Here is a 15,989-nt window from a genome sequence, read left to right on the forward strand (position 1 = left end):
TGTGTATCAGAAGGTAATATTGCATAGCATTCCTATATTTATATGGCCGTGTTTAGTTGTTCGAAGATGCACTTCTTTCCTGGAAATGTGTAGAGCATCAGGAAATTTAGAAGCCTTATACATAAAAGGCGTGGTAATTTTTAATGTTTTTTTAATGTATTCACATTTTTATCAATGTATTTTGCATTTTAAATGTGTTATTTTTTCTGTAGTATGATTTTTTCAAACGTAGCGATTCAAATGGATTGGGGATTCTTAGTCAAGCAGCAGATGATGGCCACATTGGTGCATCCTATGTGCTTGCCATAATTTCAATCTTCAATGACGGTGAATCCGTGAGAGAAGGCTTAATGTTCATTGTCAACATGACTCCACTAAAACTCAGAAGATGTCGAGAGAAGTTGCGATATACTTTATATGGATGGGTGCCAGAACCTCATTTGTTGGGAAAAAGACCAATTTGTTGCATTGTTCAAAGTCTCCACTTTCATTGTGAATTATGTAGGTGTGATTTAGAAATAGATGAAGTAGTTAAATTTCTGTATTAATTAAATTTTCATGTGTGGCAACATATGCACATTCTGTTTTTGAATTTGTTCTTTATAAAATGTTTAATCTAAAAAAATTGACATTTTCCCATTCCTAAATCGCTCAATTTATCGATTAACCGATCCTTAAAGTGTCATATGTGGCAACATTTTCACCTTTTGTTTGATAAATCACAACAGACATGTAATATGTGGCAGTATGTGTATATCGTAAAAGGATCTTTTGGGGTTAATTCAATTAAATTGTCATCCAATTCAACATGTAACTCTAATATATAGTCCTACAACATGTCTAAGTACAGAATTATGGTAATACAACAACCTTCATTCAATTGTATCATTATTTTTACAAAGACTATAATCTCACTAGTTCATCATACAATGACCAAGTAACTCCATATGATAGTTAACACCCTTGTAAATCGTTGTTCCAAGTGTTATAATATATTTTTATTGCTTAATTATGGTTCAAAGTACTAAAATTTGGTCCAATTTGACATTTTCCCAGTCTTAAATCGCTCAATTTATTGATTAACCAATCCTTGAAGTGTCATATGTGTCAACATATGCATGTTCTGTTTGATAAATCACAACAGACATGTAATATGTGGCAACATGTGTATATCGTAAAAGAGTCTTTTTGGGGTTAATTCAATTAAATTGTCACTTAATTCAACATGTAACACTAATATATAGTCCAACAACATGTCTAAGTACAGAATTATGGTCTAATACAACAACCTTCATTCAATTCTGTCAATTATTTTTACAAAGACTATCATCTCAGTAGTTCATCATACAATGACCAAGTAACTCCATATCATAGTTATATAACACCCTTGTAAATCGTTGTTCCAAGTGTTATAGCATATTTTTATTGCTTAATTATAGTTCAAAGTACTAAAATTTGATCCAATTTGACAGTTTCTCATTCCTAAATCGCTCAATTTATCGATTAACCGATCCTTGAAGTGTAATTTATGGCAACATATACACGTTCGGTTTGATAAATCTCAACAGACATGGCATATGTGGCAACATATGTATATCATAAAATGGTCTTTTTAGGGTTAATTCAACATGTAATGTAACGGATCATTCTAGAATACTCCACTAACACACACTCCACTCACTCTCACTCATTATAAAAGGGTTAATTAGGGTTCCCTTAATTCACAAAAATAAACTCTAGTTTTATATTTTCTTTCCTTTATTCTTTCTCTTCTCCTCCTCTTATCACACTCAAATTTCCCTGAGAAGATGTTACCACCTTGGACAAATTTAAGTCTCTGCATGCTCTTGTTGTGGGTGATCAACGTAATTATGTTGTTCTCAGTTAATATGATGTCTTCTTCATGTGTGTTCTCAGTGCATGGGTGATGTTCGTTGTTTGTTTTTGTTGGATCTTGTCTAATAGAGGGTAGCTTCATCATTTGGTAAGTCTTCTTACTTTATATATAACATCATGTCTACTGTAACAGTGTGTATGGGGTAGTTAACTATGGTTGTTTGTTTTTCTGTAAGTGGTCTTGTGACAGAGTGCATGGGTATCTCTGATCCACCACCCTTCAAAAAAGAATGATGATGCCCCTCCAGGTTTAATTGCTCAATGTTGACTCCAGATCCTCCAGTCAAGTCATTTTTTATTGGCTGAAGTAGAAGTATAGGGCTATAGCGTTTTAGATGTAAATTTTGTTGTTTTTGTTGGCGTTAATGCCTTGTAAATATGGATATGTAGCCTAGCCTTGCCTTTCATGTCACTATATCAACTATCAATGGGCTAGAGCGTTTCAGATGTAAATTTTGTTGTTTTTGTTGGCGTTAATGCCTTGTCAATATGGATATGTAGTCTAGCCTAGGCTTGCATGTCACTAGTTCAACTAACAACTTTCAATGACATGTTTATGTTTATGTTTAATGTTTCCCAAGTTTATGTGCTTGAACTCCTCTTTATTGATGGTGATACTACTTGCATGTACACATAATTGACATATGTTGCAACAGCTTTAAAAACGTAAGTACTTTATAAAAGTCATAAGCAAGCCCAACCTGTCCCTGTCCCTTCGGGGACATCTGATTAAAAATAGGCAAGCCCAACCTCTAAAACTGGCCCAATCGGCCCATTATTTCATTTCTAGAAGAGATATATATAAAAATTAGAGTTTTCATTTTCATTTTCTTCCTTGTCACTTTGGTTCCTCTTCGCGCTTTCTCTCTCTCCTCTCTCTTCGCATGGATCTCGGATCTCTGGAGTGCATGGGATATAATGATATTTTTTATTTCATCAGTCTTTTATGTTCTTTGTTTTTTAACACGCAACTAATTTGATTGTCCTTTGGTTAAACCAAATCTCAGCATTGTCATGTATTGTCAAATCAATAAAATCATTAATTTTGAAATATAGTGGTTAGGTAAGAATTTTTGAGTTCTTTAAATATAGATCAGTATTCTAGATCTAGATCTAATGAATGAGTTTTGTTTGTTTTTGTTACTTTTGATATAATGTCAAATGCAATATTGAATCGAATTTGTAATGATGAACATGATCTCATGTTGGGTGTGAAAATCTGTTGCAAACATGGAGACTTACTTTCAATGCAAACTTCATGGTCGAAGGACAATCCAGGTCAAACATTTTGGTCTTATCCACGCTATCGTGTATGTACATTTCTACATCTTAGTCTAGAGACTTATCTTTATTTTGTTTTTGTTTTTAATTTAAATTTCTTTGTTGTGTGTATTTTAGGAGAATGCATGCAACTTCTTTAGATGGAGGGATCGTGAAGATGTTGATATTCGATCCAAGTTCGTTATTCTGAGATTGGCGAACAGAATTAAGGAGTTAGAAATTGATGATGAAAATCATATTAAAAGAAGTAACAAATGTGTGATGAAGGAGAAGAAGAAGACCAAATGTTGTAACAACTGGAAGCTAATCTTTGTGTTGTTTGTTGTGGTTTTTTTTCTATTTTTAAGCATTACCAAGAAGAACACTGTGGAGGATGGAAAATTCATATGTAGTTGTGTACAACCATTAAAATTATCATAGTTGTGGAAATAAAATAAATAAACGTAGTTTTGCACTCTTGTTCCAACATTTTTACTTGTTCTTAGCATAACATATGAGTCAAATGTTGCTACATATGAGACATATGTTGCTACAGATGACTCATTTGTTGCTACAGATGCATCAAATGTTGTGACATATCACACTTATATAGCAACGTTTGACCATTTGAGGCATATGTTGCTACAGATGACCCATATGTTGCTACAGATGACCCATATGTTGCTACATATTTGACATATATTGCTACAGATGACCCATATGTTGCTACAGATGACACATATGTTGCTACAGATGACCCATATGTTGCTACATATGAGACATATGTTGCTACAGAGGACCCATATGTTGCTACAAATGACACATATGTAACAAGATTTGATCAAGTACTTGCTCTCAATATAACATCACATACTATGTACTTGCTTTCAATATAAGATAAAATAACATAACTGATAAAACAAAACATTGTCTTTAATTACAAACACATTATCAAGGCTCCAAGCTTCTAGATAATATCCCAGCAGCCCAAACCCATTGCATTCGACGAACTGCATTGTCTCACAAGAGGGTTTTAAGAGGTTGAATTGTTGTCCTAGTAATCAAATGCTCAATAAATGCAAGCGAATATGACGCGCACACGGCGTTGCTATCATTTGTTACCATAGGTTCCAATCAACCTTTAAATTCCCATGGTTCATTGAGGTGGCAAATGCTTCATTATTCCACTTTGCTTCAACAATTTTGGCAGCAACTCGAAGACAGGTTGTATGAATGTCAAAAACTTGGCATGTTCCATATCCATCAGCAGGGAGTCATAAACATTCATGCGACCTTCGTGCAAGAGGATCTCAAGAGTCACAAAATGAGTTTTGTTAATGTTCATGACTGCCAAAAGCCTTTTTGCACCAATCCAATCCATACCTCCAGGATATGGTCTAATGCCCCTGACATAGTTAATCATATCTTCATCCCATTCAAACTCATTAATTAACTGCGTAAAGCTTCTGCCACCAACTATTGTTGCCTCCTCGCTCATTTCGTCATATCTTAGTTTGAAGTTAGAATAGAAGTTGAGATCCAGGATTCTATCTGTGAAATCATAGTACTCAGGGTATCTCACATGCCTCTCTCACATGAGGCTAAGGATTTCATCAACATACTGAAATAAAAAATAATATTAAAGAATAAAGAAGAGTAATCATTGAAAAGATAAAACAAATGAACATTATAAACTGAAGGTACTAGAAGAGAAACACTGCCCAGTCTTCCCACCAAATGTCCAAGCTTGTCATGATCCTGAATCTTCTCCACGAAAACAATGCATGCCGTATTCTGCTCGCAGATCTTATAAACATTTACATGCTTGAACTCCAGCACTTCCTCTCCTACGACCATTGGCAATTCTCCAAAGATTTTCTTCTTCAAATTTTGTATTGCCTTGATAAAGGATTTTTTCCTCCTCTTGGCCTGTGGAGTATATGGATGCCGAACATTCTTTGATGGAATGACCTTGACCCCCCTCTTGTTTTTAAATTCATTGGCAGCCTGACTCAATGTTTGAAGATACATGATAGAATCTTCATCTTGCTTCTTGCACTTCTCACAGAGAAAGTCAGAGCATCTTCTACAAGAGGTAGCCCATTGGTCTTGTCCAGCACCAGCATCAATACCACGACCATCAATCCCCATAAAAAACAACTAATTTATTAACAACTTTGTCTCTTTTGATGGTTCTTGCTCCAGTCAATTCCATTTTAACTCTATCCACAACAGGATCAAATAAGGTTTCAACCAACCTCAGAGGAATTAGATATGGCATTTGCAATTTCTTTTCTATTGGGACAAGCCATGAATGCACAACCTAAAATTATAAACATGAGTCATCCGTAAGAATATTTGAGTTCAGATGTTGCCATATATGTGTCATATGTCGCTACAAATGGGTGATATGTTGACACATATGGGAATCTATAGCAACATATGTGTCACGTGTTACAACAGAGGGATCATCTGTAACAATATATGAGTCATTTGTAGCAACATTTGTATCATATATTGCGATAGATGGATCATATGTAGCAACATATGAGTCATCTGTAGAAATATTTGGGTCACATATTGCTACATATATGGGTGTAATATAATAATAACTTACTGCATCATGAGGAGGATTATAAAGATCTAGAATATTTTTGGCAGTTTTTTTTTTTTTATCTCAACCATCTCAATATCTTAGAGATGAGATCTCTTCTTCTGCATTTACTTGATGGGTCAAATGAGGAATGACTTCAAATGCCCAAGCCTATAAAATAAGGAAAACATGTCACAAATCAAATGTTGAATTATTCAATATAATATAAAAAGATTAAGAACATTTATGTTTACCATGAAAGCCCATGGAAATCCAAATAAGTTATTGGTCTTTGGTCCTAAAAGTTTCAACAAGTATTTGACAATTGATTCAAAGCTCTCATGACCCCAAGGATAGTTGTTGAAAGCCTCAATATACTGAGGTAAATTCACCCAATTAAGGGATATGTTGTTGTTGAGATCTGTGGCCAAAAGTACATTATGTACAAACCAAAGTAAGCACAATAACTCCTTGTGCTTCCTTGGTGTATCCTCGACATTCAACAAATGTATTAAATCGGAATTTTTGAAGCTTGCGCCAACAAGGGACATCAAGTCATGCTCCTCAGTTGACTGTATTGTTTCTTCTTTTCCTCCTTTCTTTCGTCTCCGTGGTTCTTTTTTTACTATGAATTCAGGAACTGGCTCAGAAGGAGGATGGCATTTTAACCTTGAAACTATGACAAACTCTCTTCTGCCAAAAGAAGAGTGGCATGCCACAATAGTTAATCAAAACCTCATCATTCTTTTCAGTATTCTGAAAAATGAACCTTCTTTTCAGAAGTTCATAAACCATGGTAATTTGAAAACGTGCATTATTATTCTCTGGCAAATCAAGAAAATGACCAAAACAACTATTCCAAAAAAAATCTTCCAAACCATTCTGCTTGAGGATGATCCTGAAGGTGTCAAAAGGATTTCCCATTGCTGACCTCATAATGCTACCACCAGTAGCATTAGGCTGCAAATGCCAGGAAAAGTGTGTGCATTGATAGTTTTGATCCCATCATCCTCAACTTCATTTTTTTCTTGTTCTTCTTCCTCAACTTCTTTTTGTCTTCCTTTGTCTTCATCAACTTCATTTATTTGTTCTTCCTCCTCAACTACTTCTTTATTTTTTCCTTCTTCTTCCTCAACTTCTTTTTGTTTTCCTTTATCTTCCTCAACTTCTTTTTATTTCCCTCTTCTTCCTCAACTTCTTCTGCTCTTTCTCCATCATCATCTACTTCATTTTTTTCTTTTTCTCTTTCTTCATATTCTTTTTGAGAAAACTTTGTTTCTACTTGAGAAGAAGAAACTGATTCAGATGCTAGTTCTTCTAAAAGAGTGATAGTCGAATTTTCATTCTTCTTCCTACCAGTTCTAGTCCTAGGCCTCTTCTGGATCTTTGTATCAGTTGTTTCTTTTGTTAATATAATTTTTCTTTTTGACAGGAGCCATTATATTTGTATCTACAACCACAAAAATCAAATATTTTTCTTAATAAAAATAACAACAACCAAACATAACAACACAAATAACAAATACGATTCAATACCACACATGAACCCACCAACAAACCACAAAACCCTCCCTAAACCCTAACCAACGAACTACAAATTAAGGTTTTTGAAATCAGATAATATTTCAAAAGGAATAACTATCCAACAATCCTACAAACAAATAAGTGATAAAACCACTAAAAATGTCCTAATTTAATACCAGTAAGTATTTCTCGAAACCCTAATTAGATTTTACCTGACAAGATATCAACGATAAACTAGAAATGATGAGGGCAACGACTCCTTGTTGTAAAAGAAGATCGCAACAGATTTCCACTAATGTTATAGAAAATATCGCAACAACAACCTTGATCTGTGAAGGAATAATGGAACGAGAGAAAGGAAGGAAAGAAGAGACAAGAAACAGAAATTAGTAAAAATAAATTAAATTTGGAATATGAAATGACCTTTTATATAGGAGAGGAGAGAGGGAAAAATGAAGGGACGATTGTTTTAAACCTTTTCAATCTTTTTTTGAATTTTGACAATTCAAAGTGTGACATATGTTGCCACATATACCCTTTCTATTGGGGCACATGTAGATAATTTTGTGGTGTTTTTAACAACATAGGTTATATATGTTGCCACAGACACCACATTTCTTCCTTTCCATCATAATGGGCATTTGTTTCAACAAAATAAAAATAATATTAATAATCATTAATATTAATATTATCAGCAAAAGTGAATAATTGATGACAATATAATGTTGCCACATATCTCTTTTCTATGACATATGTTACCACATATCTTATTTTTGTGATAGATGTTGCCACATGTATCCTTTCTGTTGGGGAACATGCAGATAATTCTGTGGTGTTTTTTACAACAGAGGTTATATATGTTGCCACAGATACCATATTTCTTCCTTTCCATCATAATTGACATTTGTTCCAACAAAATAAAAATAACAATAAAATCATTAATATTAATATTATCAGCAAAAATTAACACTTAACCAATTGTTTTATACAACTTATCAACAAAAAGGTAATTCACAATTGTATATATAACCATCAATCTAATCAATGGTGGTAACCACAACATTTTCATCTATGAACTTTGCTTTCTTAGATCTAGGCCTCTGTGGGTTTTCGTTGTTACTAACATAGCCACTCCGAGCCTTTAAAATCCCATAATTCCATAGGAGTGAAGAATATTTCAAGCGAAGGGATTGAGAAATAATTTCATCATATGGTATTTGTAGTCCATCACTGAAAAACTCAGCGTATGCAGCAACAAAAACTCCACAATCACTGCATGGTATATCATCAATTAGAAAATATAATAAACCTAATATTAACATCACATTTCGATAGTGGTAAGACTAAAAAAATAATGTGATACTACTTACAGACTATTGCTTGCTTGTTGGGCAATACCAGTAATATGTATGACTTCGAATTGGTGAGATTTGTTCTTGCCCTGGTAAGATTCAAGAACTAACCAGTTGGTTCGGTCTTTTTGCTCATAAAATCTGATGGATTCAAGGTACTTTGGCAACATTATAGACAACTTTTGAATCTCAGCGCACAATTTTCTGTTAGTCCTAGATGAGGACATCGAATCATACACCTTTATGTGTCGTTCCTTCAATACAACGACTGCCAAGACCTAATGAAACTCCCCATTATAATTTACAGGGACATAAACCTCATCTGTGAGGTGCCAAGGCAGTCCAGCATGTATACCAAATCCTTTGATAGTGCCAACGATTTTATTCTCATATTAGGAACAACACAGGCATTGTCAATGTATGTTTTGAAAAAAACAATTAGTAGTGATATATCGATATTTAGAATGACTCTGTTGCTTCGACTTCTTCCGCAAATAGTATAAACTGGCATCCACATACTGCACAGATGCATCAACAAATATTTTTCTGTATCAATTTATTTGTATGTATTCATGTCTTAATCAAAAGATAAAAGTGGGCATGAATTTACTTCATCAGTCTAGCACTTATTAGGTTGAGACATTACGTAGAACCAGTCTTTTTTCTTTGGAAATGCAAATACAAAATCAAGTTGCTTGAACTCAAGATCCGAGCAATTGGCTAAGTAGTGATCGTCCTTGTCTCTTCTGCAATTTTGTAAGTATTATAAATAAATATTTAGTGGACAAGAAGAAGAAATACTAATAATAATTGAACGACTTTACTTTTTTGCATGATGCTTGTAAAGACCATCGTTTATCCACTGCGAGAAGGATGACATTAGTTCAGTTGGACCCTCGTTGTCAATGTTAAAACCTTCAAATGGATATTGTTGCTTCACATCACAACTGAGAACTTCAACTTTCTTCTCTTTCTTTTTCTCTTTCTCTTTCACTTTCTTTTTCACTTTCTCCTTCTCCTTCTCCTTCTCCTTCTCTTGCTCCTTCTCCCTCTCCTCCTTCTCCTTCTCATGCTTCTTCTCCTTCTCCTTCTCCTTCTCCTTCTCCTTCTCCTCCTCCTTGCCTTTTGGGTTTTAATGTGATACTGGAGCAGTAGTCATTGATCTTTTTCTTTCACTAATTATATATAGTGATTGGGAAATAGATTTTTTCAACCTCTTACACTTCAAAGGCTGTGAAATCTTCTTGGATGTATGGACATCAATATTATAAGTCATTTCCTTAAAAATATCAGTGAGTTCTTTAACACGACTAATAAAATAATCATGTTGCTGCTCACATTCTTCGCATAGACAAAAAGAGCATTTGATGTTAGAAGAGGAAGCAACACCAATAAAGATTGAGTTGTTGTCATGGATGAAACTTTTTGTATCATTTCATCTACAAGGTAAATAAAAAAAGGTTGAGAGTTTACAATTGATTATAAAATAATAATGGGTAGCAATTTATACTTATGTTAACACAGATGGATATTTTGTTGCCACATATGTACCTTCTGTTGCCACAGATGATTTGCCACAAATTAATCTTTTTGTTACTACAGATGACCATTTTGTTGCCCCAACACATAGGTGATATGTTCCAACATATGATAACTCTGTTAGAATATATACCAACATATCACTAAAATGTAGCAACATACGACACATCTTTCAACAAATGAAATATATGTTGGACAACTGAACAAGATTATATTTCTAAAATCATATGAACAAAATGGTCACAAAAAGAATAACAAAAGCAACAAAAAACGAATTTTCACTGAATGTTAACAATACATATACATTTCCTCAAAATTAAGGTTTTTTGAGTTTGTTGACTTTCTTTCAAAAACAATAAATAACACCATTACACCATTATTCAATTTTCACATCTATAGAACAATTTATTGTTCATTAACCGAAGAAAAACCTTAGTATTGTTCGAAAATTGTAAAATCTTTCAAAAAAATGACTTACCCATTTTAAGTCGAACACAATCTTCAGTTCACAAAGAGGAGAGAGTCACGACCGGAGATGAGGAGGAAGATAAGATAATGGGGAAGAATACTTGTTTCAATAGTCGGATTTTTGGATTTTCTAAGGAAGAAGAAGAAAAGAGAGAACGTTGGGAGAAGAAGAAGAGAAAATTCTATTTTCTTTTACTTTTTTTTTAAAAAAATGGTTTGGATAGAATTATAAAAGTTGAAAAATGAAGTGTTTTTTTTTTGTATTTTATAAAAGATTAGAAAATTTTAAAAATATTAATTTAGTCCCAAATTTACTTAATTATATTTTAAAATGAATTTGACCCTTCTTAGTCAAAGTGTCGCCAAAAACCAAAGCAAGACTTAATTGACACATTTCATTTAATTGTCTCTTTGTAATTAGATGTAGTAGAAAAGAAAATACAGGAAACACGAAATCCCTTAGATTAGCAACAGCGCAAGACCTATTCGAAATCGTTCGAAGAATGGGAACCGACACTGAAGAAAATGAGTTGGAAAAATTGGAATATCTCTCTCTAATTTCTAAGGTATGTTCTGAATTGGAAGCACATTTAGGGTTTGGTGATAAAGTTTTAGCTGAATTTATAACTGAACTTGGTAGAAATTGCTCAACAGTAGATGAATTTGATGCCAAATTGAAAGAAAGTGGTGCTGAAATGCCTGATTATTTTGTTAGAACATTGCTAACTATAATACATGCTATTTTGCCTCCTAAACCCACGTCTAAGTCGGACAAGGATTTCAATAAGGATGATAATGATTCTGAGTTTTCCGCTCTCAAGATAAGAGATAATAGAGAACGAGTTAAGGAATTGGAAAAGGAGATTGAGCTGGAAGCCAAGAGTAAGAGGAGAGATGGGGAGGAAGAAGAACACGGTAGTAGGCGAGAGAGGGATAGAGATTATAGAAGAGAAAGGGGTAGATACAGGGATAGAGGTAGGGATCAAGATAGGGATGATTATGATGATGGTAGAGCTGAACGTAGGACTTCAGAAAGGCACAGAGACAGAGACAGAGACAGGGACAAGGTTAGAGACAGGGACAGGGATGATGTGGATGATGCATATGCAAAAGGTAGGAGAGATGAGTATGAGCAAGAAAGCGATGATGATCAGAGGGATATGAGAAAATCAAGGCATCACGTGGATGAGCCAGAGTTATATGCAGTATATAAGGGGAGGGTATCAAGGGTGATGGATTCTGGTTGTTTTGTTCAGCTGAGTGATTTTAGAGGGAAAGAAGGCTTGGTGCATGTTTCACAACTTGCTACTAGAAGGATCACTAATGCCAAAGATTTAGTAAAGCGGGACCAGGAGGTTTTTGTGAAGGTTATATCTATTAGTGGGCAGAAGCTGAGTTTGTCAATGAGAGATGTTGATCAGAATACAGGAAAGGATCTGTTGCCATTGAAAAAGAGCTTAGGCGACGATCGGTTGACAACTAATCCTTCAACCATGAATGGTGAAGGTTCTAAGACCAGGATTGGTCTGTCAGGAATCAGGATTATGGACCAGGAGGATGTAATTCCATCACGTAGACCGCTGAAGAGGATGAGTTCACCTGAAAAGTGGGAAGCGAAACAACTTATTGCTGCAGGTGTTTTGGGGGTGCAGGAACATCCCATGTTTGATGAAGAAGGGGACGGAATGCTCTATCAGGAAGAAGGTGCTGAAGAAGAGCTTGAGGTTGAGTTGAACGAAGATGAACCCCCTTTCTTGCAAGGGCAGAGTCGTTATTCAGTTGATATGTCCCCTGTTAAAATTTTTAAAAATCCTGAAGGATCATTGAGTCGTGCTGCTGCACTACAATCAGCTCTGATAAAGGAGAGAAGGGAAGTAAGGGAGCAGCAACAGAGAACGATGCTTGATTCCATCCCTAAAGATCTCAACAGACCCTGGGAAGACCCAATGCCAGAGACAGGTGAGAGGCATCTAGCACAGGAGCTTAGGGGTGTTGGTTTGTCTGCCTATGACATGCCAGAATGGAAGAAGGATGCTTATGGTAAAGCCTTGACCTTTGGCCAGAGGTCTAAGCTATCCCTCCAGGAGCAGAGGCAGAGTCTTCCTATTTACAAATTGAAGAAAGAACTGGTTCAGGCTGTCCATGATAACCAGGTCCTGGTTGTCATCGGTGAGACAGGTTCTGGTAAGACAACACAGGTGACACAGTATCTAGCTGAGGCAGGGTATACAACAAGGGGAAAAATTGGCTGTACTCAACCTCGTCGAGTGGCTGCAATGTCAGTGGCTAAGAGAGTTGCTGAGGAGTTTGGTTGTCGATTAGGTGAAGAAGTTGGTTATGCTATTCGTTTTGAAGATTGTACTGGGCCAGAAACTGTTATCAAATATATGACTGATGGTATGCTTCTGAGGGAGATCCTGATTGATGATAACTTATCCCAGTATTCAGTCGTAATGCTTGATGAAGCACACGAAAGAACAATTCACACTGATGTTCTCTTTGGTTTGCTTAAGCAGCTTATGAAGAGGAGACCTGACCTTCGTTTAATTGTCACATCTGCAACTTTGGATGCAGAGAAATTTTCTGGTTATTTCTTCGACTGCAACATCTTTACAATCCCAGGAAGAACTTTTCCAGTAGAGATACTCTACACAAAGCAGCCAGAAAGTGATTACCTTGATGCAGCTTTAATTACTGTTATGCAGATCCACTTGACAGAACCTGAAGGTGATATCCTCCTCTTCTTAACTGGTCAAGAGGAGATTGATTATGCTTGCCAATGTCTCTATGAGAGGATGAAAGGTCTAGGTAAAAATGTTCCTGAACTGATCATACTGCCTGTCTATAGTGCCTTGCCCAGTGAAATGCAGTCCAGAATTTTTGATCCTGCCCCTCCTGGGAAGAGAAAAGTTGTTGTTGCTACAAATATTGCTGAAGCTTCTTTGACAATTGATGGTATATATTATGTTATTGATCCTGGATTCGCAAAGCAAAATGTCTACAATCCAAAACAGGGGCTTGATTCACTGGTTATTACCCCAATTTCACAAGCATCAGCAAAGCAACGAGCAGGGCGTGCTGGACGAACTGGACCTGGGAAGTGCTACCGTCTGTATACTGAGAGCGCTTTCCACAGTGAAATGTCCCCTACCGCGATTCCAGAAATCCAGAGGATAAATCTTGGGAACACGGTTCTTATGATGAAAGCAATGGGTATTAATGATCTTTTGTCGTTTGATTTCATGGACCCACCTTCCCCTCAGGCTCTCATATCTGCCATGGAGCAACTTTATACTCTTGGAGCATTGGATGAAGAGGGGCTTCTGACGAAACTGGGAAGAAAAATGGCAGAATTTCCATTAGATCCTCCTTTGTCCAAGATGCTTCTTGCTAGCGTGGACCTTGGCTGTAGTGATGAGATCTTGACCATCATTGCTATGATTCAAACTGGAAATATCTTTTACCGACCAAGAGAAAAACAAGCTCAGGCTGATCAGAAAAGGGCCAAATTTTTTCAGCCTGAGGGTGATCATCTTACCTTGCTTGCTGTTTATGAGGCTTGGAAAGCAAAAAACTTTTCAGGTCCATGGTGTTTTGAAAATTTTGTCCAGTCACGATCACTTAGGAGGGCACAGGATGTTAGAAAACAGCTGCTCTCCATCATGGATAAGTATGTATTTCAATTCCTTTTTCATACTGTACTTCTGATTTCAAGCCTTGTTCTCTCTTACTGTTTGCTTATTAACCTTTATTGACTGTTAGCTTAATTGACTTGGGCTTATTTTGTGGATCTCTCTGCCTGATGTTTATTAATTCTCTTTTAGGTTAGAAACTTATATGGTTGCGACTCGATTCTGATACTTGCTTGCTCTTGCAGGTATAAATTGGATGTTGTAAGTGCTGGAAAGAATTTCACAAAGATCCGGAAGGCTATTGGAGCAGGTTTCTTTTTCCATGCTGCTAGAAAGGATCCTCAAGAGGGTTATAGAACTCTAGTTGAGAACCAGCCAGTTTACATCCATCCTAGCAGTGCTCTTTTTCAAAGACAGCCGGACTGGGTTATTTATCACGAGCTTGTTATGACAACAAAGGAGTACATGCGCGAGGTGACCGTGGTAGATCCTAAATGGCTTGTTGAGCTGGCACCAAGATTCTTCAAGGTGTCTGACCCAACAAAATTAAGCAAGCGCAAGAGACAGGAACGTATTGAACCTCTTTACGACAGATATCACGAGCCAAACTCATGGAGATTGAGTAAACGGCGAGCGTGATATCTTTTTTTTTTCTTGGTTGTGTTGGTTCATTGAAATGCGTAGTGTCTGTTTCTGTAAGAGTGACATATATTAGGTCAATCTAAAACATAATTTTTGACATTTGGAGCACTTCTTTCATATAAGCCTTTTTGCCATTTGAGCTAATTATAGTTTTCAGTGAAGTTCCTCAAAGTTGTTATAACTTTTCTGCTATTTGCTTTTTGCAAGGGACATAATCTTTGACATTCAACTTTAATCTTTTTTATGTTCCAAAGATGAATGGTTAAGCCTTTTGAACTGGATCAAAAAGAAGCTAAAAGAATATGTTAGTTACTCAAGCTAACTACTTTCCAAATCATATTTTAGTTTTGAAAAGTAAATAGAGTATTTCATGAAATATTTAATAACTTTGGATTACAAAATTAATCATTCTTATGCTTTTTCCTTTTTGTATTTTTTCTGGGTTGACTTTGTTAATGTTTGCTGACGACTTTTACTTATTTTTAATGTGTTCCAACTTTAGCATGGATAAGGGATTTACTTAAAACATTGTGTGAACATGTTTTTGTTATCGCTTTTTCTACGTGAATCTGGGTGTTGCTGTCACTGTCGTGAATAGTGCTCTTTTTATTAGTAACGTTGAGATTCATTATTACTCCATTTCTTGTCTAAAGGTTGTTTTCCCCTTAAATTTCTTGTCTAACGGTTGTTTTCCAGACAGCTGTGATTGAAATTATGCCCCATGTTTGATTTAATGCTTTAACCTTCACAATGTTGGTGAATTTAGTAAAATCTGTTATTTCTCAGCTTTAGCTCTTTCTCTCTGATGTAATGTCATTTTTATACATCCATTTTTAAATGAAGTGTGTTCTCTTCAATGGCTGGTTCTCCTGTGAAAAGCATTTGAAGTTCTAAGGTCCGAAAAGATTATGTTTTGGTTACTATTGAAGAGTTAATTAGTTGGAGACCAATTAGATCTAAAGTTGTCCAGTAAATTTTAGGATTGATGTAACTGCACTAACCACATAATGTTTCAAGTACTTTGTCCTTCATTTCTTGCTTTGACTGTCTCTGCTTTCTACCTGTTGTATGATTATTTATGTT

At 35.6% G+C, this 15,989-nt stretch overlaps 1 protein-coding gene and 1 pseudogene across 1 annotated transcript; one reads left to right on the plus strand and one right to left on the minus strand.

The window, feature by feature from the left end:
• Nucleotides 1–9,244: 9,244 nt before the first annotated feature.
• Nucleotides 9,245–9,901, minus strand: LOC125877349 (uncharacterized; annotated as a pseudogene).
• A 1,153-nt stretch (nucleotides 9,902–11,054) lies between these two features.
• Nucleotides 11,055–15,077, plus strand: LOC125875883 (probable pre-mRNA-splicing factor ATP-dependent RNA helicase DEAH5). The gene is made up of 2 exons (XM_049556934.1): nucleotides 11,055–14,302; nucleotides 14,510–15,077. Exons 1-2 carry the CDS (start codon nucleotides 11,136–11,138, stop codon nucleotides 14,901–14,903), a joined length of 3,561 nt encoding a protein of 1,186 aa, XP_049412891.1. The 5' UTR covers nucleotides 11,055–11,135; the 3' UTR covers nucleotides 14,904–15,077.
• Nucleotides 15,078–15,989: the final 912 nt, after the last annotated feature.

This window comes from Solanum stenotomum, chromosome 9 (genome assembly GCF_019186545.1).
Source record: "Solanum stenotomum isolate F172 chromosome 9, ASM1918654v1, whole genome shotgun sequence".
NCBI lineage: Eukaryota > Viridiplantae > Streptophyta > Magnoliopsida > Solanales > Solanaceae > Solanum > Solanum stenotomum.

What these genes read in the sequence shown, in the direction of transcription:
- LOC125875883 (XM_049556934.1), top strand. Translation starts at nt 11,136, where the DNA reads ATGGGAACCGACACTGAAGAAAATGAGTTGGAAAAATTGGAATATCTC. An exon ending in CTGCTCTCCATCATGGATAA is followed by an intron (nt 14,303 to 14,509) that starts GTATGTATTTCA and finishes TTGCTCTTGCAG; the next exon opens with GTATAAATTGGATGTTGTAA.